At 46.0% G+C, this 24,325-nt stretch overlaps 5 protein-coding genes across 5 annotated transcripts; 1 reads left to right on the forward strand and 4 right to left on the reverse strand.

Moving 5' to 3' along the window:
* Positions 1 to 811: 811 nt before the first annotated feature.
* Positions 812 to 1,762, reverse strand: LOC143826600 (olfactory receptor 2D3-like). Its single transcript, XM_077315438.1, has one exon. The coding sequence runs from the start codon at positions 1,760 to 1,762 to the stop codon at positions 812 to 814; it is 951 nt and encodes a 316-aa protein (XP_077171553.1).
* A 3,431-nt stretch (positions 1,763 to 5,193) lies between these two features.
* LOC143826601 (olfactory receptor 11L1-like) lies at positions 5,194 to 6,123 on the reverse strand. The gene has a single exon (XM_077315439.1). The coding sequence runs from the start codon at positions 6,121 to 6,123 to the stop codon at positions 5,194 to 5,196; it is 930 nt and encodes a 309-aa protein (XP_077171554.1).
* Positions 6,124 to 10,636: 4,513 nt separating this feature from the next.
* LOC143826602 (olfactory receptor 10C1-like) lies at positions 10,637 to 11,581 on the reverse strand. Its single transcript, XM_077315440.1, has one exon. The coding sequence runs from the start codon at positions 11,579 to 11,581 to the stop codon at positions 10,637 to 10,639; it is 945 nt and encodes a 314-aa protein (XP_077171555.1).
* Positions 11,582 to 16,747: 5,166 nt separating this feature from the next.
* Positions 16,748 to 18,058, forward strand: LOC143826468 (olfactory receptor 2D3-like). The gene has a single exon (XM_077315289.1). The coding sequence runs from the start codon at positions 16,748 to 16,750 to the stop codon at positions 17,693 to 17,695; it is 948 nt and encodes a 315-aa protein (XP_077171404.1). The 3' UTR covers positions 17,696 to 18,058.
* Positions 18,059 to 19,875: 1,817 nt separating this feature from the next.
* On the reverse strand, positions 19,876 to 23,934 carry LOC143826269 (olfactory receptor 2D2-like). The gene is made up of 2 exons (XM_077314982.1): positions 23,351 to 23,934; positions 19,876 to 21,216 (listed from the first exon to the last, which is right to left on the reverse strand). The coding sequence occupies exon 2, from the start codon at positions 21,201 to 21,203 to the stop codon at positions 20,259 to 20,261; it is 945 nt and encodes a 314-aa protein (XP_077171097.1). The 5' UTR covers positions 21,204 to 21,216; positions 23,351 to 23,934; the 3' UTR covers positions 19,876 to 20,258.
* Positions 23,935 to 24,325: the final 391 nt, after the last annotated feature.

Raw genomic sequence — 24,325 nt, forward strand, 5'->3', positions numbered from 1 at the left:
TCTGTGCATACTTTTTCCCAGTTGTTGTCTATAACTCTATTACACCCAATCTTATGAATACATGAAGCTACTTGTTCCAAAGCCGATCTCACCTCTGTGTCAACTCTTTATTCCCCAGGGTGATTTAACTAATATAAGCGAATACATTAAAACATTATAAAATTTTTCATTAAACTAATATCAACCAATACAAATTCAACTAACATCAACAAATATAATAAAACATGAAATTTAAATGTAACTACTATCAATGAATGTAAATTGAACTAATATCCATGAATACAATAAAACCTTATAAAATGTTTTATAATATTAGTTAAATTTAAATGAGGGTAGATAATTTTCAGAATGAGTAGTTTAATGTCATTAACTGTATTTTTATTTAGAGGCCAAATACTACCCATGAATTATAAAATGTTTTACAGTAATTTTAATTATGCTTTGATTGTTTTATGGTTTAAAATGTTGAATTGCTGCAGAGTTCTAGAGCTAAGGTTTTGGGGAGGTACCCAAACCACTTGCTAAAATACCATTGGACGTAAACTTGTGGGTATAAAGGAAACCTGACAGGGCAATTACTAATGCCTGGAACAATAATATCACTCAGCATCCAATCACCTTGGATTGCTCTGTTGGCTGCAGCAGTAATAAGTAATCAGGAACTGATGTTTCTTTTGTACCCATTAGATGTTTTGGCTGAATTATGTTGCTTCAGCACGAAAGTATTTACAAAAGGCTATATGAGAACAATCCTTGGGAGAATCCTTGGGAGAATAATCCATGAGAGCACGGCAACCCGTTAAGCCAGATTTTAATGTTTTAACTCAGGTCCAAGTCCCCATCTTTGGACCACTTTGGCCACTGCCCCATGGACCTCCTTGTTCCGCAGGGTGTAAATGATGGGGTTGAGCAAAGGGGTGACCACGATATAAAAGACGGCGATTCTCTTGTCGAGGTCGGTAGCCGTCCCGGACCGAGGCCTCATGTACATCGAGATGACGGTGCCGTAGAATAAGGCGACCACCGCCAAGTGAGAGGCGCAAGTGGAAAAGGTCTTCCGCCGCCCGGAAGCCGACCGCATTTGCAAAACCGAGGACAGAATGAGACCGTACGAGGTCAGGATGACCGAAAGGGGGACCAGGAGGATCAGCACGGCTGCCCCAAAGATGACGGCCTCCGTGACCTGTGTGTCGGCACACGCGAGTTTCAGGACAACAGGCAGCTCGCAGAAGAAGTGGTTGATGTGGTTGGGGCCGCAGAAAGGGAGGCGGAGGGCACAGCCCACGTTTACTACGGAGAGGAGGAAGCCCCCTGCCCAAGCGGCTAAAGCCAGCTGCAACTGGCACCCCCTGCCCATGGCAATGACGTACAGCAAGGGATGGCAGATAGCCACGTAGCGATCGTAGGCCATGACACCCAGCAGAAGACCCTCAGTGCTACCGAGGGATAAAGCAATGTACATTTGTGCAGCACAACAGGCGAAGGGGATGGCTCCATTGCCCGACAGGAGGTGAGCCAGCATTTGAGGCACTGTACTGGTAACATAGCAAATTTCCAGGCCGGACAGATGTGTTAAGAAGTAGTACATTGGAGTGCGGAGGCGGGAGTCCACCTGGATCAGCACGATCACCGCAAGGTTCCCCATGACAGTAAGCAAGTAGATGAGGAGAATGACCATGAAGAGCAGAATTTGAGTCTTCCGGTGGTTGGAGAGTCCCACCAAGATGAATTCTGTGACGGAAGTGAGGTTCTCAGCCCTCATCCTGGGCTCCGGTCTGCAGAGAATGGAGAGAGGAACATTTTCTCAGAAAGGGGACAGAAGAAGAAGAAGAGTCAGTTTTTATACCCTGCTTTTCACTGCTCGAAGGAGTCTCAAAGTGGCTTACAACTCTTTCTTGTCCCCACAGCAGACACCCTGTGATGGTGAGGTTGAAAGAGCTTCCAACAGGACTGTTTAGTCAGAACAGCAATATCAGGGCTGCGACAAGCCCAAAGTCACCCTAGAAAGAAGCAATGCTCTGTTCTTTGAAACACTACATTAAAGCAGAACTGCCTTCTAGAAGCATAGAATCATAGAGTTGAGACATATTGGCCATCCAGTCCAACCTCCAGCTCAATACAGGATCAGACTAAAGTATCTCCACTTCCAAAATTTAAGGCAAGGCTCATTGGTAGAGTATCTGCTTGGCATGCAGAAGGTCCCCGGTTCAATGCTTGCCATTTCCAAGTAAGAGGATTAGGAAATGAGTGATGGGAAAGACCTCTACCAAGATCCTTGGAGAACCTCTGCCTGCCTGAGCAGACAATACTGATCTTGACGACCAATGGATTAATCAGACTCCTCCATATGCAGCCAGCTGGGTGACCTTGGGCTCGTCACAGCCCTGATAGTGCTGCTCTCAGAGAACAGTAACATCAGGGCTCCCTCAGTCCCACCTACCTCCAAAGATGTCTGTTGTGGGGAGAGAAAGGCAATTGTAAGCCGCTTTGAGACTCCTTCGGGTAGAGAAAAGCAGCAGATAAGAACCAACTCTTCTTCCTCTTCAATAACATCAGGCCTCCCTCAGCCTCACCTCCCTCACAGGGTGTCTGTTGTGGGGAGAGGAAAGGGAAGGCGCTTGTAAGCCACTTTGAGACTCCTTTGGGTAGAGAAAAGCGGGGTATAAAAACCAACTCTTCTTCATCACCAAATTATTAGTCCTGTTTAATATCCAAATCCTTGGCAAGCCAGAGGAAAAACTCTCAATGATGCCCACTGAACAGGATTTCAGTGTAAACAAAGCCTGTTTCATAGCTTTCTTCAGCAGCATTAGCGTATGTCCAGACATAAGCTCTCAGTGGAACCCAGCTCACAGTGGCTTGTGTCTCAGTTGGTCACTGAGTGACTGCAGGATTTATTCGTCTTGTGTCTACTAGTCTACTAGTCTACTCCATGTCATACTAGCGGAGATGCTTTAGTGGTAGATGGCAAAGATTCTTTACAAGCAAAAAAAACATCCTTGGGAATGACCCTCAGGCTACTATACCACCTGATGCTCTGGTGACTAGATTAAAAACCCTAAAACATGATGATTGACCCTGCCCGAGATGGCCAATCTCATTGGATCTTGGCTCTGGTTAGTAGCACTTCGATGAGAACCCACCAAGGAAGTCCAGGGTCAGGCAATGATAAACCCCCTAAGTCTCTTGCCTTGAAAACCATACAGAGTGCCATAAGTTACCTGTGCATTGACGACACTGTCCAGCACTAAAGTAAGGGTCATAGAATCATAGAGTTGGAAGAGGCCATACAGGCCATCTAGTCCAACCCCCTGTTCAATGCAGGATCAGCCCTAAGCATCCAAGAAAAGTGTGTATCCAACCTTTGCTTTAAGACTGCCAGTGAGGGGGAGCTCACCACCTTCTTAGGCAGCCTATTCCATTGCTGAACTACTCTGACTGTGAAATTTTTTTTCCTGATATCTAGCCTATATCATTGTACTTGTAGTTTAAACCCATTACTGCGTGTCCTCTCCTCTGCAGCCAACGGAAACAGCATCCTGCCCTCCTCCAAGCGACAACCTTTCAAATACTTAAAGAGGGCTATCATATCCCCTCTCAACCTCCTTTTCTCCAGGCTGAACATTCCCAAGTCCCTCAACCTATCTTCACAGGGCTTGGTCCCTTGGCCCCAGGTCACCCTCGTCGCTCTCCTCTGTACCCTTTCAATTTTATCTACGTCCTTCTTGAAGTGAGGCCTCCAGAACTGCACACAGTACTCCATTCCAATGGAACCATTCCCAGTGTCGAATCACAGCAGGCAGGCTGGCTTTCCCCTCTTCTCTATGACTTGGCAGGTCTAGCAATCCAGGAAGGTAATGAAGACTGCAGATCTATTCTGCGGGGAGGGCTCCGATCCCTTGGCATTTCGTTCTGGATTATTAATAGCCTGCTCTCTCTTGCTCTTCCTTGAAGCTCTAAAGAGCTTCAGGTCCTATCTTCTATGTTCCCAGTGCCCCCAGGCAAGTTTTATCAATTAAATAGACACAAATGGGAGACACGGTAATTACAGTATCACAGGAAAAAAACCCATGTAGGCTGTTTGTTTGTTTGTTTATTTATTTATTTAATTTTTGGATTTATTGGCCAACTCGGGGCAGCTAACAACAATAAAAACCTGTATGTAATAGATATAAAAGCATTTACAAAGATGCTGTTGCTGGTTGAGGCCAGACATCCTTCCTTGGGGCCAAGGACTACCAGTCTGTTGATATTCGCCAAGCAGGGAACAAAGGCAGAAAGGAGGTCCCTTAGGTATGCTGGGTTCAGACCATGAATGGCCTTAAAGGAAAAAAACCAATACCTTAAACTTGTTCTGGACTTCAACCAGAAGCCAGTGCAGCTGCTGAATGAGGGGTTGAATATGGGTCCTCCAGGCTGTCCCTGTGAGGTCCTGAGTAGCTGCATTCTGCCTAGTTGTAATTTCCAGGTCAAGGATAAGGGCAAGCCCATGTAGAGTGAGTTACAGAAGTCCAATCTAGAGGTGACTGTCACATGGATCACTGCGGTTAGGTGTTCTGGGGCCAAGTATCGCTTGGCGAAGATGGAAAAACACCAGCCGTGCTACTTTCGTGACCTGCGGGCCCTTGCTCCTAACGAAAGAGCTCTTGACTGCAGCTGGATGGTGGAGGGGAGATGGGGAGTGAACTCCAACAAATAGCCATCTTTTAATGTATTGGGGGTTTTATGGGTTGGGCTGTTTTATTCTTTTATTGTAAACTGCCAAGAGTCCTTGAGAGCGGCGTTATATAAGTAAAAATATAAATAAGTAAGTAAATAAATAAATAAACAATTGTAACAATGTATTTGAGAAACAGATCAATGAGAAACAGAAACATCTCTGCTGGCACAATGTCAGTTCCTGTGAAAAAGCGGAAGTGATGTCATGGGATGCCCTAGGCTTTGTAATAACAGTTTCTCTATTATTTAGAAGGGCCCGTGATGGGACTTCTTGTTTTCATGGGAAGTGACATCATGGGAGGTGCCCACTGAAAGATTCTAAGCCAAGTGCATTTCTGAAGACAGCACCACCTCAAAGGCCAGTGACTGGACAAGATCTCTTATATCCCAATCCAACATGGAAGCCATTCTGGGTTAAAATTTGAGGTCTTTGTAACGACCCCCTCATCAACATCTGGCCCATCAAGCCTCCCATCAGTCTGTCCTTTGCAGGATCTTCTTCACCGCCTTGTGAATGTCCCTGTTCCTCAAAGTGTAAATGACAGGATTCAGGAGAGGGGTGATCACAATGTAAAAGACGGCTGTTTTCTTATCCTGATCAGGGGCTGAGGCGGATTGGGGTCTCATGTACATGGAGATGACGGTGCCATAGAACATGGTAACGACGGCCAAATGGGAGGCGCAGGTGGAGAAGGCCTTGCGTCGCCCTGAAGTCGACTGCATTCGTAACACCGAGGACAGGATGAGCCCGTAAGAAACCAGGATAATCGACAGGGGTCCCAGGAGGGCCAGCACGGCTGCCCCGAAAAGGACGGCTTCTGCAACGCGCGTGTCCCCACAAGCGAGTTTCATCACCACTGGAAGTTCACAGAAGAAGTGGTTGACCTGGTTGGGGCCGCAGAAGGAGAAGTGCGGTGTGCAAAGGACGTTGAGGATAGCGAGGAGGACAGGGACCCCCCAGGAGACCAAAGCGAGCTGCAGGAGGCGCCACCTGCCCATGATAATGACATAGGTCAAGGGATGGCAGATGGCCATGTAGCGGTCGTAGGCCATGACACCTAGCAGGAAGCATTCCGCACCCCCCAGGAAGAAGGAGATGTACATCTGGAGCATGCAGCGGGTGAAGGAGATGGTTCCGTTTCCGGACAGAAGGTGAGCCAGCATCTGGGGCATGGTGCTGGTGACGTAGCAGACCTCCAGGACCGAGAGGTGGGTCAAGAAGAAGTACATGGGGGTGTGGAGGTGGGAGTTGGTTCGCACCAGGATGATGATTAGCAGGTTCCCCACAAGAGTGAGCAGGTATACAAGAAGGAATAAGGAAAAGAGAAGCAGTTGTGTCCTACGGTGGCTGGTGAGTCCCAACAAGATGAACTCCGTCACAGAGGTGAGGTTCTCCATTCCCATTCTGGCTTTCCACCTACATTGAAACGGCAAATGGAGGAGGACGTGACTCTCTTTGGAAATGAGAGGTCTTTAAAGCAAGCTGTGTTCTACTCGCTATAGGGACTTTAAAAGAAACCCTCTCACCATCATGAGCAGAACCCTTTGGTTGTTTCTTAAAAACTACCTTACCTGATTCACTCTCTCTTAGAAGACCTGAATTTGGAGGGGTTCCTCTATTTAACCCTCCTGTTTTAAAACAGTCTTCGTCGTCTCTGGAAACCTTCTCTTTTCCAGCATGGCCAAATGGGATTCTAATTCAGATGAAAACCTTCTGGAAAGAAGAAGAAGAAGAAGAAAAAGAAGGAGAAGGAGAAGGAGGAGGAGGAGGAGGATTAGGAGGAGGAGGAGGAGGAGGAGAAGAAGAAGAAGAATGTTCATTCACAAGATGTTTTTCATTTTCAGAAGAAGAGGAAGAGGAAGAAAAAAAGCATGTTGCTTTAAGATGGATTAAACATGGTTTCAATAAACTGCTATAGTTCAACATCATCTTTCTAGAGCTTCCCATAGGATCCCCACATTCAGTTTTGCAAATCTTTACATGTAATGCATCTCAGAGAATGTACAAGATAGTTGTTTGTCATGGGGATGGGGAGAAAATAGGGACCAGCTAAGCAGAGATACTTTTTGGTCCAAGTGGTTGACTTCATAGAAGACAGTCCACAGTGTATACATTTTGCTCTTTTCCATTGGTCTTTCATACAAGCAATACTTCACCATCTGCTTCAGTGAAATAATGCAAAACACTGAAAGAATTTGTCCTGCTGGGTCCTGTTCAAGTGAGGAGAGATGTCCTGTTTAAGGGCAAGTTAAGGACTTAGCCCCCCAAGGCACCAGGGAGCCCTTGCATTTTGGGATACTGGCATGTGGGAGATGTACATGCCAGGCAGATGCTCTGCCACTGAGCTACAGTTCCTCCCCAATCAACACTGGGCACAACCAACTTCTGCTGCTAACCAGGAAAACAAAATCTGGGTTGGATCCTACTAGATCTTCTGCTCAGTCTTGTCCAACCCTCCTGCCCACTGCAGACTCATCCTGCTTAATTTTACACTAAGAAGTCCCATAGTCCCCGGCTTTGGCCTTTTTAGGTAGGCAGAGGGGAACCTCCTTTTCTCTTTCTTCGGCAGGAAAATAAATAAATCTGATCAGATCTAACCCATTGTTTCCTGACCTCAGTTCTGGACCATAATTATTATATCTGGATCAGACTATGGAAAGAAGATTTTTGTAATGCATACCCCAAGAGATATAACAGAAGTTAAGAAAACAAAAGTATCGCCAGCAGCATAAATTCTGAACCGTAGAACATAAGCTTACCTTCAGGCATTTTCCTGGGAAACCAAGAAAGAGTTTCTCCTCTCACAGGTACCTGTTAAGATGTTGGCAGTGGAGTGAGTTTCAATCCATTTTCACAGGCAAGATGCTGAGAAACTGAAAGGCTGGTCACTGGTCTGTCTGTGACCAGGGTAGAAGAAGAAGAAGAGTTGGTTTTTATAGCCCGCATTCTCCTGCCCGAAGGAGTCTCCAAGCAGCTTACAATCACCTTCCCTTCCTCTCCCCGCAACAGACTCCCTGTGAGATAGGTGGGACTGAGAAAGCTTTGACAGAACTGTTGTGTGAGAACAGGACTGTGACTAGCTCAAGGTCACCCAGAAGGCTGCATGTGGAAGAGCAGGGAATCAAACCCGGCTCTCTCCATCAGTGGTGCTGCTCTTAAACACTACACTACTCTTAACCACTGTACCAAGCTGGCTCCATTTCTGGGGCAAAGAAATTACTGCCAGAGAGGCTCTCTCTGTGCTTTCCTGTGGTTCTTAGAAAGCCGAATAATATCAAATTGCATGGCTGCAAAATGGGGAAGGGACTGGAGGCTGAAGAACCTACTCACAGATCCCTCAAAGGGGAGATCGTTCTACTTCGTTTGGGGCCAGTGACCTCATAACATCTAACAGCAGCCCCCTGACAAAACGGCCCCACAGATAAATCCTAGTCTGGAAAAGATCTATCAATAGTGTCCAATTCCGGAAAGCATGAGAATAATCAGTGTTGCTATTGGCTATAGGTACTGTTAGTATTATGCCATTGTTGTTTTAATCTTTTTGTCATTAATTGGATGATGTACACCGCCCTGAGCCAATAACCAGAAGGGTAGTATAGAAACTGAATTATTATTATTATTATTATTGATGATGATGATGATACTGATTGTACATGTGCAGAATCTTCCTTCCAAGGTAGAAGGAAGCCTACACACACCACTTTTCCAGGCTGTCCATCTTAAGGGCTACCATAGCTTATTCTGTCAACCCAATGGCCCTTCTAGCATGGCGCTGTGCCACTTGGCTGGCTGGTGGCTCCTCTCTGAGGTCTATCCTAGAGTCTGTCGATGGCTGGCTACTTTGGTCCTTCTAAACGGAGGTTCTGGGAGTTTATATGTGCAAAGCATGTCCCCTACCCCTACGTTACGGCCCCGAAGCTGGCCTAACACGCTGCTCCGAGCAATTTATAAAATCTTGGAGATGCCGGTCAATGTAATCTGCCCAGTTTGTTGACATCCCCAGCTATTCTGACTGGTACAAGGGTGAAAACATCTCTTCTTTTTGCCCTCCGTGATCATCGAACACTTGAGAATTCGGCAAGTTCGAGGGCTGTGGATGTCCCCCATTGGGACAGGCCCATTCCCTTTGGTGTTCTCTGCTGGATCATTAACTGTTGTCTGCTTGACTTGCCCCAGGGCATAACGTAACAAAATGGAAACATTTCTTAATTCGGCATTATGCATGCCACCGCTACAATGCAAGTCTGAAAATGCTTTGTAATGCCTGCCCAAGGGAATAAAGGGCTCTTTGGATCCTTCTATTCATTTGTTTGTATTTCCTCATGGCCCTAAGGAACAGCGAACAGAGCTTTTGCCTCAGGATAACCTTTGTGAGATAGACTCCGCTGAGACGGAAAAACTCCCCCCAGCCCACAGAAGTGAATATCTGAATGTTCTAACCCCATTACTATGGAAGCCAGCCTTTCTCAACTTTTTTACTGTTGGGAACCCCTGGAACATTCCTCAAGCTTTGAGAAACCCCAGAAGTGGTGTGATTGTGCAGAATATGGTTTGGGAGCAGAGCTGTGGACACACTCACCCTGGACCCCTCCAAGACCAATGTTGGTCATGGGTGGGGTGGGGGGCAGGTCAACATGAACATATATGGTCATAGCACCTGATGAATGTTTAACAAATTAAAATATATTTTAAAAATTAATCCATTCCATCAAGAAATTCCAGGGTTTCACGAAACCCTGGTTGAGAAAGCCGGCTGTAAGGAAAGAGAGTCAACTGAGGAGGTAGGGTGGGTAGATGTTAAATAAACTTTGAAATTGTTAGGTCCATAATCACGTCTTTCTAGTCTTTCAAGATGCAGAAGGCATTCTAACATTCGTTGGTCTGACTCCAACCATTACGTTTCCATTGGTCTTCTATCACAATACAGAGATGGTTCAACACAACTTGCCAGATGGCCAGTTTTCAAAAAGTACTTGCACTTTATTTGATTTTATCAAGTGGACTGATCCTCAACCATGTTATGCCCATGGGCGCCCTTGGAAGTTTGAGAAAGAGTTGTCCAGTATCCAGGTCATGACCCCTCGTGTTCCTTGGAGGAACTACCACCTAAGTCCTTGGAGATTTCCCATCCAAATACTAGCTACTGTTGGCCCTACTTAGCTTTCAAGTTCTGACAGGTTCAGGCTTGTCTGGGCTATCCAGGTGAGAGCAAAACAGAGGGTGCTCTGCCCGGGATCACTAGTCTACTAGGCCTAATCTGCATACAATAGATAATGCACTTTCAATGCATTTTAGAAGTAGATTTTCCTGATCTGCACAGGAAAATCCGGCTGCCAAAGCACATTGAATGTGCATTATCTACTGTGTGCAGACTAGGCCCTATATTCCTATCATCATCCTTTCCCATTTGTATTTCCCCCCTTCTTTTTTTGCTCTACTTCTTTTTCATTCCTTTGCTGTCTTTCTTGCCATCATTAGGGTCTCTGCATCCCATATCTATAATCTAATGGGGAGACCCTCAAATTCATTCATTAATGAACAACAATAACAACAACTTTCTGTTATCTTGTTGTCTTTTCCTGGTTGAACAGCCTGTTGGCTTTAAGATCTAGATGGGTCAACTTTCTCTAAAGAAACAAGGAGAAAAGAAGAAGGAGGAAACCCAGACAAACATACCTAGAAAGGAACAGATTTGGGCAATCTTAACTAGACATGAACCTAGCTGGATACAAATAATTTAATGGAGGGAGTATGCGAACAACGTCGGTCTGAAATAATGATTGCAAGGGATTAATTTCATTTAATGCAATATAAGTGGAAACTGCAAACATGTATGACTATTTTGAAAATGACAAAAATATTATATTAAAAAAAGAGATATAGATGGGACATTGGTGTTAAGCAAGGCCTGAGTGCTCAGTTTGTTTGCTCAAAACCCGGTCTTCTCAATACCTTGACCACTGCCCTGTGGATCTCTTTATTCCGCAAGACATAAATAATGGGGTTGAGGATGGGTGTGACCACGATGTAAAGGACAGCTGTTTGCTTGTCACGATCAATAACTGGATACACACCAGGTCTCATGTACATGAAGATGAGGGTACTGTAGAACAGGGTGACCACCACCAGATGGGAGGTACAAGTGGAAAGTGCTTTTCGCCGTCCAACTCTTGAAGGCATTTGAAACACAGAGTGAAGGATGAGTCCGTAGGAGGTCAGGATAACAGAAAAGGGGCCCACGAGGATCAGTGCAGACACAATTAAAATAATGGGCTCTGTGTAGCGGGTTTCTTTACAGGTATATTGGAATACAACCGGCTGCTCGCAAAAGAAGTGGTTGATGCGGTTGTTCCCGCAAAAGGGGACGGAAATCGTGCAGACCACGTTGACCGAAGCAAGGAGAAACCCAGCTGCCCAGGAAGTTGAGATGAGCTGCCATTGGCGTTTCCGGCTCATGACGGCAGCATATACCAAGGGGCTGCAGATGGCCAAGCAGCGGTCATAGGCCATGGCACCTAGAAGAAGGCATTCAGTGCATCCCAGGCATGTAGTAGCATACATCTGGGCTGCACAACGGGTCATTGAGATAGCCCCATTTCCAGTTATCAGGTGAACCAGCATCTGAGGGATGGTCGTAGTGACAAAACAGATCTCTAGTCCGGAAAGGTGCGTGAGGAAGAAGTACATGGGTGTGTGGAGGCATGGGTCAGCCCACACAAGTATTATGATCAGCAGGTTCCCCGTAATGGTAGCCAAGTACACAAGAAGGAAGACCGCAAAGAGCAGGATCTGAGTCTTACGATGGTTGGAGAGGCCCTCCAAGATGAACTCTGTGACCAAGGTGATATTCTCATCCCTCATCCTGGCCTCCAGGCTGCAGAAAAAAAGACAACTGTTAGATTATCTGCTGCAACCTTAAAACACACTAAGGTAAACCCCAAATCAACCTATCAAATTCAATACAATAAAGAGTTCGCACACACGCACACACAAAAAAACAGATTTGGGTATCATGGACCTGAAAAATATCAGTATTCCCAATATTTCCAAATTCCACTACTGGCATGGTCTTTAGATTCATGACTTTTCATGGAATCCTAAATTTTATCAACTCCGTTATACTCTAGGAGGGCCATAACAGTCAATGGGGAATCTATCTAGTGCGGAGGGTCTGTTTTTGCTTTTTTAAATAGAGGCACCAAACTTGCAGCGTAGCTGATGGTGCTTCTCCAAAAAATTCCTCAAGTTTCACAAAGATCGGGGGATGCAATTTTATGGATCCCCAAAAGAAGGAACCCCCATCCTCCATGGTTTTCAATGGAGAGGAAAAATAGCAAAAAAGCTCCCTCCCCCTCCCAAGATCAAAGACAGCTTCAACATGGGGCAAACTGCCCGCTTAAGGAAGTTCTGAATTTAATCTTACCTTGAGAGAATTTTAAGGAAATTTAAACTTTTTTTCCCATCCTAGCATCAGTATTTATGTGCCAGAGATTACCAACTGCAGTCTGGGGCCTCTTCAGGAAACCTTAGTGCCGGCTTGGTGTAGTGGTTAAAAGAGGCAGCTTCTAAACTGGTGAGCTGGGTTTGATTCCCTGCTCCTCCACCTGCAGCCAGCTGGGTGACCTTGGGCTACTCACAGCCTGGTAGAAGCTGTTCTCCCAGGGCAGTCTGTCTCAGAGCTCTCTCAGCCTCACCTACCTCACAGGCTGTCTGTTGTAGGGAGACGAAGGGAAGGCGATCGGAATCCGCTTTATCGGTTGGATAAGTCTCTGTCAGCTTTCTTACGCAAGAGTATTTTGATGTTCACTGGACCATCCCCAACTTTATCGAGGAGATGCGCACCATCTCCCACAGCGATGGATCGCCATTCTGTGGTGCAATAGTGCCTCTGGAAGGATCTTGGAGCCGAAGACGCAGAAGTTCAACGTACAAGCAGAAAACCTCTAGCATTTTCTAGCTTACCACTGCAAGAAGCATCGTAAATTCATATGGACACACAGAAGTGCAGCATAGCAGTACCTTAACATGCTGGAACTGCTGTTGGGTTCTCCATTAGAAGGGAATTGGAAGGAAGCCATGATGCCTGATTTTGTCTGAGTGCCTCTAAGACCATGCCAAGAGTTGCATGGTGTAATAATAAGGGGTGGCATTATGCGGCAGATGATCCATCTTTGCTAGCAGTCTAGCCCTCGGCTGGCCGAGGTTCTCTGGGAAGTGAGGCGTATGTCACTCCGTGCCCTTTTAGCTGAGATTCTTCCACCGAAGCTACCACGGCTCACTAAGCCCATGTTCTCCCGCTCCTCGGCAGAGGTCTCTCCAACCACTTTAAAAACCAGCCAGGACAGAGCGATGGTCAATATCATCCCTTTTCGGTGTTAGATGACGGAGAGGTGACTTTTCCTCCCGATGATATCAAAGGCTTGAGGGTTTGGGGAGGGAATGAAAGCTCAGGAACTCCTTCACGGGGACTGCTTTGATCCCAGTGGTATTTTCACTGCATTATTAAACTTTTCTTGTTTTACGACTTCAGCATCTTGTTGGGTCTCCAGAGGTTAATGATTTATGCAATAGAGGCCTGTGTGTGACAGACTCTATGCAAAGCCGGTTTATCCATTTAGCACACGTAGCACATGTGGTGTGCCCCATTTCTAGAGGTACCCCACAATGCCTCACCCTTATAGATCAGGGCAATAATCTCTCTCCTCCCCCCCCCCCTTTCCCCTCTTTAAGGACACATCTTTCCACTGTGGGGGATGCCTCTGCCCCCAGTCTGGCTGCTTTTACCACAATTCATAAAGTCATAGAATCCCAGAGTGGGAAGAGGCCATGCAGGCCATCTAGTCCAACCCCCTGCTCAATGCAGGATCAGCCTACATTGTACTCTGCTAGGGCCCTGTGAATCCTTAAAATTGACCCTGGTGCTAGGCCCTGCAAATTATTAAACCACTTCTGAATCTATGACTTGTCCAAAGGAAGCAATGAAGGAAATGCTAAGGTGTGTCTCACAGAACTCTTTCCAACTCTTCGTGTGGCCCAAATTTTTCATTCAGACATTTCTTCTGTCTCACTGCCTTAGCTTTCTGAAGAAGTGTGCCTGCATACGAAAGCTTATACCATGAATAAAACTTTGTTGGTCTTAAAGGTGCCCCTGGGCCCCGATTTTTCCCCCCTGCCTTGGTTTTCTTTCTGCTGGGAATCTCTTGATGGTGGGAGGAAACCAGTGTTGTCTTGGTGTGAATTTCCTGGCCTCAACCATAGACATGGAGGAACAGCTCTGTCTTGTAGGCCTTCCAGAACTGTTGAAGGTCCTAAAAGGCCCTGATCTCAACAGGGAAAGTGTTCTACCAGGTTCAGGCCAGGGCTGGAAAAGCCCTGGCTCTGGTTGAAGCCAATCTTATCTCTTTGGAGTCAGGGATCCTGAGCAATTGTTGGTCACTGGAACTCCGTGATCTTCAGGGGGTATAGCCGAAGAAACATTCCTGTAGGTAAAAGATGGGCTGTACATAGAGAAGACATTTTGTGCTTTCCAGTGGGTTGACCGCATATTCACCACAGAAGAGAGAATGAGCCCGTAAGACAGGGGTGGCCAAACTGTGTCTCTCCAGAGGTCCATGGACTACAATTCCCATGAGCCCCTGCCAGCAACATGCGTGTGTTAATTTTTGTTACATTTTACCTTTGTCTTAAAAATACTTTTAATAACAGTAAATCGTCTAACTATATAAAATAACCCTGATTGTGAAAAAGGCAGATTGGGAATACTTAAGCTTTCTTTATTTCTGTCTAGAAACATTTCAAATAGTTGCCATATTGCTACACAAATTCTGGCCCGTGCCAGATGAAATTAATAAGCAGACTATTAATGAAGCAAGGGGGGCTCCCATGACATTGTACAAGCCTCTGTGGAGTAGAGCACAGTCCTTTTAAGCTTACCAAATACAATATTGTGTTGGAAGAAGTCATGGAGACTGGGCAGAGTCAACATACAATTAGCCTTTTAACACAGACTATGAACCGAGAAAGTTTTGACACTTGACTTAAGGTCATTTAAGAACCAGAGTTTAATGGCAGAGGCCATGCCTGGAATGACCAGCAGGTGAAGGATCTCAGGATTCAAGGGACACCACCAAAAACAATGGAGAACTGCAGCCCTGGAATACACTGAGCTAGGTGGACTATTTGTGGCTGAAGTCATAAAGTTTCTTTCTCCATTAGCAACACAGAGATTGTCTTTCGTTCTTCCTGCTCCTTCTTTAATGGAGGTCGGGGTAGCCATTTGTAACAAGCTGCCAACAATGTAAATTCAACCCCATGCATCTTCTGGATGCGTACGATTAATTCCAGAGGACTTCCACACACAGAATGGCCATTTTCAAAACGGAAGGAATAAGCTGTCAGGTTTTCGGGTGCTGCCTCAAGCCAACTTGCTTTTAAAAACAGCACAGGGGGGGATCTGCCTTCAGCAGCTTTAGACAAAAGACAGCACAGTCTCCCCCCATGATGCTCCAACATCCACCCATAGAAAGTTGACCAGCAAGTTGACCAGCACTTACTCAACTGTTTATAATGAGGTGAGTGGAATAATAAAAAAAAACACCTTGATTGTTGAGGCCACATCTGTTTAGGTGCACAACAGTTGTAAAGTTGCAGTTTGGATAAGCAATTTTGTGAGGCGGTGGGGAGGTGGTTTGAGTTTCCATCACCCCCACTTCTTGTTTGAATCTGTAATGATGTGGGGCCTTTAACATCTTGAACGGCTTGTTTCATCCCATGAAGTGTGTCGGATATCCCATTCCTGTCCTGTATTTGCAAGAGCTGTCCCTCTCTGTTTTTTAAAACTGTTTTGTAACTGGTGGAAAACAAATGTTGAGGCCAGCCTCTGCAAACGGCATTTTTCACCTCGGTGACTTGCCTGTCAATGTGCACATCTGAAGTTACAACTGGGGCTGTCAAGAACGCAAAGCGTCCCTGGGCTGTGGCCCTTTCCAAGTGTAGCCTGCTCTGCTGAGCAAATGCTGTCAGGACCAAGTTTCTTGGGCTTGGAAAGGGGCAGCCATCAGTGTAGGGGAGGAATGGATGGCTATAGCCTCCAAAGGACAGCATGAGTACATCCTCCTCTTCAACCATTCTCTGTCATTCCCCGCATGCTTAGGAGCAGGCAATTGTCAGCCGCTTTGAGCCTCCTTCAGGTAGAGAAAAGCAGCATATAAGAACCAACTCTTCTTCAGTAGTATCAGGGCTCTCTCAGCCTCACCCACCTCACAGGTTGCCTGTTGTGGGGAGAGGAAAGGGAAGGCGACTGTAAGCCGCTTTGAGACTCCTCTGGTAGAGAAAAGCAGCAAATAAGAACCAACTCTTCTTCTTCTTCAGTAATATCAGGGCTCTCTCAGCCTCACCCACCTCACAGGGTGTCCGTTGTGGGGAGAGGAAAGGGAGGGCGATTGGAAGCAGCTTTGAGATTCCTTCGGGTAGAGAAAAGCGGCATATAAGAACCAACTCTTCTTCTTCAGTAGTATCAGGGCTCTCGCAGCCTCCCCTCCCTCACAGGGGGACGATAATTGCCTATACTTTGCCATCATTCAGTCATTCTTGTTGGTCTTATTTTGGTAGACCTATCGAGAAATCTAGCTAGATAAGAAAGATAATTGGGGCTTTCTCCCTTAACAGAAATTTTAGATGCCCTTATTATAAGAGGATAAAGATGCATATCTGATGTAACGTGACAGCAACGGAAGAATTAAGGTATTCCTAATACGACTATGAAATGGACTGTATAAGACAGGTGTAAGACCATCTCAATTCGATCAGCATTAGAAGGGCATAAACTCTACTCCAATAGTTGTGTGTGAAACTGAGCATTCTCACGCTTCCCACTTGCCTTGAGGAGGTGGTCATGAATGAGTTGCCACTTGACAGCCCACAGGTACATATATTGCAGCACTATAAGCCTGTTAAGCAGTCTATTCTGTTCTCAGTCAATGTTGTTTTCTCTCACGGCTGCTCTTTCTTTACACGCAGGAGGCTGGGATGAGGCCCGAGAACCTCACCTCCGTCACCGAGTTCATCCTGATGGGACTCACTAGCCACCGAAGGTCCCAGATCCTGCTTTTTGTCATAATCCTTCTCATCTACGTGCTTACAGTCATGGGCAACCTGGGGATCATCGTGGTCATCCGAAGCGACCCTCATCTCCACACGCCCATGTACTTCTTCTTGAAGCACTTTGCGGGACTGGAAATCTGCTACGTCACCACCAGCATGCCTCAGATGCTGGCTCACCTCCAGGCGGGAAATGGAATCATTTCTTTTGGCCGTTGTGCGGTCCAGGTCTACGTCAGCACGTGCCTGGCTGCCGTCGAATTTATTCTGCTAGGTGTCATGGCCTACGACCGCTACTTGGCCATCTGCTGCCCCCTTATTTATGTCACCATCATGGGCAGGAGTCAGCAAGTAAAGCTGGCTTTCGCCATCTGGACAGCTGGTTCCATTACAGGTCTTGTGAGTTTGAGCTGCTTCCTTCGCCACCCGTACTGTGGCCCCAACCGCATCAACCACTTCTACTGTGAGCTACCTCTCGTGATGAAGCTAGCCTGCGGAGATACCCACACCACAGAAGTCATTGCCTTTGTGGTGGCAGGAGTGGTCCTTGCAGGTCCTCTCGCTGCCATCGTGGCCTCCTATCTGCTCATACTTTCTACTGTGTTACGAATACAGTCCGCGGCTGGAAGGCGGAAGGCCTTCTCCACCTGCGGGTCCCACTTGGCGGTGGTGTCTTTGTACTACAGTACGGTTATTGCCATGTATCTGAGACCCCGGTCAAGGTCAGCTCCTGACAGGGACAAACAAGTTGCTGTCTTTTACGTGGTGATCAGCCCAATGCTCAATCCTATCATTTATACCCTTCGCAACAAGGACATTCATCTGGCAGTGGCCAAGATGTTGCAAAAATGGGGGGTTGAACACCAGAAGATATAATGCAAGTGGCAGGATTGTCGCTCAATAACTAATACCCCGTAACAGATAGAATAGCTAAAGTGTTTTGGTTAGATGTACTAGCAATCTCCTTGACATAGTAGCATCACTGTTAGAAGGGTTTGTTGTGGTATAATGGTTAGAGCAGTCTTTCTCAAATTTGTTACAAGGATGGAGAATAATCTGCTGCTTCTGTCTCCAGCCAGTTGTCCAGAGACTGAGTGCTTATACCTGGTTCAGGTTCTGAGCTGGGCTATGTGGCCAGTTCTGAGTCTGCTGGTGGTTCCTGTAGTTCTGGCATTGATTTTATTTGTTTGTTTGTTTGTTTGATTTCTATACTGCCCTTCCATATGGCTCAGGGCAGTTTACATACAATCTTGGCAGAACTTTCCACACTCCTCCTTCCTCAGAATCTGGTGGGGTTGCAACTGGCAAGTATAGCTACATATACTTAGCAGAGGAAGAAGCTTCATCTCTATGAGGTCTCTGAAATTATTTCTCTGCTTTGTGTCACAGATTTTGATGATCACCATTTCAGCTTGGTGCAATTTTTAGGAACTATTCTATCAATACTGCAATGTCTGTAGCCATGGTGTAATTACTGTGCTTGACCACCGAAGAAGGCTTTTTGGCCGAAATGTGCATGGTATGGGTAGCACTGAGTCCATATTTGATATGATTGTGGAATTTTATTCTAATCGGAGGCTGTTATTTGGGCCTAAAAATGTTTTTAATTTATTTGTAATAAATACATGTATTTTCCTACATTTGCTATCTTATTTATTATATATGTTGAGATACAGCATTATTGGGCCTTTAAACTTGGATTTCATTCTGGTTCTTATTTCCATTTGGGGGTTAAGATGTCAAGCCATTTAAGCTTAACAAGGTCTAGCTGTCAGGTTTAAATTACTGCGAGCCATTTAACCCATCTGCTTTGTTCCACTCTGCTTCCGTCTGACAGCTTCTCTTCAAATGGTGGGGTTTCAAGCCTGGATTTGGAACTTCCTGGAGATTTGGGTATATGAAGGGCAGGGAATGAAAGTCCCCTGTTGTCTGTAAATCAGTTGTGATTCCAAAAGATCACCAGGGCCCATCTGGCAGCTGGCAAACCTACCAACAGACAGCAACTTTGGGCTATAGGATGGTGGTTTTCCTGCCTATGTCTTAGTGTTGTCATCCTCAAATTGACCCAAAGCCATCCCAAGTTGGAGCTGAACAGAGGTAATCGGTCTGGTGCCCTTGGAGACAAGAAATTTATTTTTACTGTGCCCCACTGAGTTCTATTTCACCCATAGTTCTGAATTAGAATGTCAGTGGGACAGGATGTCTCATTCCCTCCAATCTAAGATACTTCAAGTGGACACGTTATGTACCTCATACATGAAAAGCGGGGGGGGGGGGTGGAGAGGCTCAGTGGTAGAGCATCTGATTGGCAATCCCCAGCTTCTTCCGTTAAAATGTCCAGGTGATGTGAAGACTTCTACCTGAGACCTTGAAGAGCTGCTGCCAGTGTGAGCAAGCAATACTGACCTCAAGAGACCAAGATTCAGATTCAGTACAATCCAGCTACATGCATTCACGGTTACTATCACTGCGATACAATTCCACAGCCACTTTAAGAGGTGCCCCTCCAACCAATTTGCAAAGGCATCTACAGTGATGGCCAACACAACTTGGCTTGTGCACCTGCCAGACTATTCTCAATGTTAGCAGACTGGACAGTGTATTTATTCCCCCCCCCCTCCATTTGAGGTATTAAAGGCTGATGATTTCAGGAAGATAATTTTTATAAAGTGCCTCTGCTCCTCAAAGATTGTTCTAATCCCTGGAGTGGTTTTAACTGGATCATTAATATCCATTGTTTGTTATTTCAGCCTCTTGGGTCTGACATTGAGCATAGCGATGTGAAGGAAATGTATCTGAACCTGGGGGTCGGAGGAATTCATATTATATAGATTGCCCAGCACTTGATGAGGTTTCCATAGCACAGGTTCATTACCTTTGCAGTTTATTGACAAATGAAAACGATGGAAGAGCATCTAACATTCTTACCAAAAAAAAAGTCATTTATTTAATCTCACCTCCCAAGGGTTGAGAGCAATGCAACAGAGTCCAGTCACTCCGAAATCAGTGCCAACAACAAAAGAGGGGAAACCATCTCAAACCCAAAAGTGGCCAGGTCAAAAACTGGTGGCCAAGTCCATTAAGGCAGGAGAGGAAAGGCTGCAGGCCCCTTCTGGTGCTCCTGTGGACTCCCGGGTAGGAATTCCTGCCTTTAGCTGTGCCTTGGTGGTTGCAAAACAATACGTCTCTGCTCAGTAGGAAGGGAGGTACCACAGCTAAAGTCCTGACACACATAAAACCTCTTCACTTCCTAAATCATCCTTCCACCTTTTTCCACAACATGCCATTCTGGCATTCAGGCCTTGTCTCCTGTACCCAAACTCAACAGGAAGATCACCCAAGCAAAGCAACCATAGTTGGCCACTGGCAACTGTCGTGCACCATGGGTAGAAAGAACCCTTTTAGGGTCGAACCCTTTCAGGGTCCTCGAAGCCAATCCTCAGATTCTGGGCTCTAAGTGATGCCTCCGCAGCACTCTGGCTGCTGCCCCGTGGACGTCCTTGTTCCGCAGGGTGTAAATGACGGGGTTGAGCAGAGGGGTGACCACAGTATAAAATACAGCAATGCGTTTGTCGTGATCGGAAGGCGGGTTGGACCGGGGAATTAAGTACATGGAAATGATCGTGCCGTAGAACACAGTGACCACGACAAGGTGAGAGGCGCAGGTGGAGAATGCTTTGCGCTGACTGGCCGCCGATCGCATTTTTAACACGGAGAAGAGTATGAGCCCGTAGGAAGTCAGGATGACAAAAACAGGAATCACAAGGACAATGGCCGCCATCACAAACACAATGGCCTGTGAGGCACGGGTGTCATCGCAGGCAAGCTTCAACACCACCGGCATCTCACAGATGAAGTGGTTGATGTGGTTAGAGCCACAGTAGGAGTGGCGAAAGGTGACGTATACGTAGATGATGCTAAAAAGGACACCCGCCGTCCAGCAAGCACAGGCGAGCTGCCACTGGCGATCCTTGGTCATGGCGACGGCGTACGTCAGGGGACGGAAAATGGCCAAATACCGGTCGTAGGCCATGACACCCAGCAGAAAGCATTCCGCAGTGCCCATAATCAGGACGACAAACACCTGGAGGGCGCAGCCGGTGAAGGATATGATTCCGTTGCCTGCCAGGAGGTGCGCCATCATCTGTGGCTCCGTGCTGGTGGCGTAGCAGATCTCTATGGTTGAGAGGTTCATGAGGAAGAAGTACATGGGGGTGTGGAGGCGAGGGTCGGACAGAACCAGTGTGATGACCATTGCGTTCCCCACGACAGTAAGCAAGTAGGTGAGAAGGATGATCCCGAAGAGTATAAACTGTGTCTTGCGGTGGTTGGACAATCCCTCCAAGACGAACTCAGTGGCGGAGGTGAAGTTCTCCGTCCTCATTGTGTTATCCTGTCTGCAAAGAAAGGGCAGCTGTAATGCAGGGCTGTAATGCTTTTCTTTTGCACAGGACAATCCTAAAACGAATGGTACTTTTCTCTGGGAAAGGATGGGGCACCAAGGGCAAGTCAAGGCATCAAGTCCAGTCAACTTAAAGTGCTTCATGGAAGGAGACACAAGATGTTTTGCTTCAGCCTTCAGTGTTCATTTGCCTGAATAGTCTACTTAAGGCTATCCACTTTAAGTTGTACTTATCATCATGCTTTTAAGTTAAGTTATATAGAAGAAGAAGAAGAAGAAGAAGAAGAAGAAGAAGAAGAAGAAGAAAGAAGAGGAAGAAGAAGAGGAAGAAGAAGAAGAAGGAGAAGAAGGAGAAGAAGAAGAATGGGTTGGGTTGGGTTGGGTTGGGTTGGGCTGGGTTGGGCTGGATTTTTTACCTCACTCTTACACTCAAAGCAGATTACAATTGTCTTCCCTCCCTCTCCCCACAGTAGACACCCTGCTGCATGCTGGCAGGGGCTCATGGTAATTGTAGTCCATGGACATCTGGAGAGCCACAGGTTGCCCACCCCTGTGTTAGAGGCTAAATGAGGTGTGTTTTACCAGTCGATGTTATTTACCTCCCTGGCATGAAAAGTTCCTATGTTTCATTTCCACCCATTAAGCCTATGTTAAGGCATTTTCCCCTCAAGATTACTGGCAATCTTTCCACATACATTTTCTCCACACCTATACTATATTTGCAGGTTTTTTTCATTTTTTAAATTCTGTGCTGCCTACTTAGATCTCCACAGCAAGCGCTGGCAGGGGCTCATGGGAATTGTAGTCCATGGACATCTGGAGGACCACAGGTTGACTACCGCTGGCTTACTGCATGGCCTTTTAGTGGAGATGCTGGGGATGGAATCTGGGACCCTTTGTATGCTGAATAGATGCTCTGTTATTGAGCCATGGCCCCTCCACACACACCCCATCCAAAAAAGCATCTAGTCCCTTATCTAACAGAAATGTAAACATTGCAAGTGGTCCTCTTTTCACTTGCTTGGTAAGAATCCTGCCCTCCCTTGCTAATGTTCTGGACGATGTGTGTAAAATCAGTGGAAATGCAAAAAAATGAATCACAAACTGTATTTTTAAAAGTATGTCATTATTTTGGGAAGGCATGGAATGCATGCATTTTCATTGAGTGAAAAAAAATCCACACCCACAGACAATAATTAATACACTTTCAATGCAGTTTAGAAGTAGATTTTCCTGTTCCGCACTGGAGAATCCAGCTACAAAAGCACACTGAAAGTGCATGATCCAATGCGTATGGAATCAGACCCATAATAATCAATTTGATTACATTGCGTTAGACTGTATTTGGGCTATATTTGTGCCCTTAGTTATGCAGGCTGAAGTCCACATATATTCAAAAATATCTTTCCATTTAGCCAGTTAGTAAACAAACGCAGACCCAGAGTTACAAGTATAAAGCTGGGAGGAAATTACTTAGCAGGCAGTGGTTAAAACCGGAGGAAGGCCATGCTCATGGTCATGAAGCTCCTTGCTTGGCTTTAGTGTGCTCACTTCTCTCAGCCTGTCTTAGCTCACAGGCCTTGCTGAAATGGTTCCAGGGAGGCAGTAAAAACCATCCAGGTAGCCCTGAGCTCCGTTCTGAGAGGGCGGGATGAAAATGCAACGGATATTAAGCATTTGGGCATAAAGAAGGCGATTACACAAGTCTCTGCTTTGATCAGGCCGCACACCGAGGAGGAGGGGCAGGAAGTCGGGATTAGACCGTTTCAGAAGAGACAGTGATTACAGAGACCCCTTGTCTGCATGGGGAGGTGTGAAGAAGGCTAAAAGTAATGCAAAGGGACATGTTCTCAGGGCCCCTCTGAAGGCAGAAATGAGCAAACCGCCCTTCCCTTGTGAGTTCAGGATCGACAGAAAGGGGTAAACTTTTAAGGCAGAAAAGAGAGAGTGATCAGCAGTGTTGGGAATGCTCACCACATTAGAAACTCAAGTAAGAGAGAGAGAGAGAGAGAGAGAATACAATTTGAAAGGCTGAACAGTATGATGCAACCCAGCAAGCATAGTATGTCTCTGTGTTCTCGATATACACAGACACTGTCTGAATTCCATATTGACAAACGCAATCTTACCTTCATTCTTCTCCCTGATAATCTTCAAAGAATAAGATTTTTGCTCACGACTGGTTTCCGTACAGAAGCTTTGGTGAATGTCAGTAAAAATCCGGTGATTGTTTTTTGGACCCCGCACAAATTCAGCAAAAAAAGGTATGCCTCCCGTGTGCAGGCCAAAGTTAGCAAACTCTCCTGACCTGTTTGCAAAAAGAGACCTAAAGCAAGATACGGGTATCCTCATACCTTTTGGTTCCAGTAGGAGGGTAGAGAAACATCTAGGGTTTCTGTGACGGAAAGTATCAGGCCCCCAAAGACAGCTACATCTTTGGATCTACACATACACACCTCAAAAGAAAAATATTGAAAGTATATCTTTGTAAGTTTGCTGTGGTGGGCAATTAGAAGAGAGGAGGGAGGGAGGGATGAACGATTTCTAAGGATTTCTAACTCTTCTTGGACTGCTTTTATATTCTGTCAGATGAATGGTTTATTTTTCCACTATCCTGCCTTTTGACTAGCAACACTTCACTAAGGCCGAATGTCATTGTCATCTGAAATATCTGAGATATTTTCAGTGGGAATACTTGAGAACTCATCCTAGTGCTGATATATAATTCCATACCCATTTAACGGGTGCTCCTCTGACCGATTTGTAAAGAGCATGACAAACCACCTAACCTGGCTTCTGCACTTCCTTGCCTGTTCTCAGGGTAAGGATCCATGACAATCTGCTGGAACCACTTTCTCTTTGAAGTGTGAGAGATTGACAGTTTGGGTCAGGTAATAAAGAGGACGATTGTACTCCGTACGGATTGCTCCGGTCCCCTTGCTGCTTTCCTATGAATCATTAATGCCTGTTGTTGGTTATTTCGGCCTCTTGGGTCTTAAGCATTTAATCTAGCACGATGAGGGGAAAACGAATCTCAGCTTTCCCAAAAAGAGAAGGAAGGGGACCAGCACTATAAGGGGAAAACATATCTCAGCTGTCCCAAA

Source organism: Paroedura picta, chromosome 16, assembly GCF_049243985.1.
Source record: "Paroedura picta isolate Pp20150507F chromosome 16, Ppicta_v3.0, whole genome shotgun sequence".
Taxonomy (NCBI): domain Eukaryota; kingdom Metazoa; phylum Chordata; class Lepidosauria; order Squamata; family Gekkonidae; genus Paroedura; species Paroedura picta.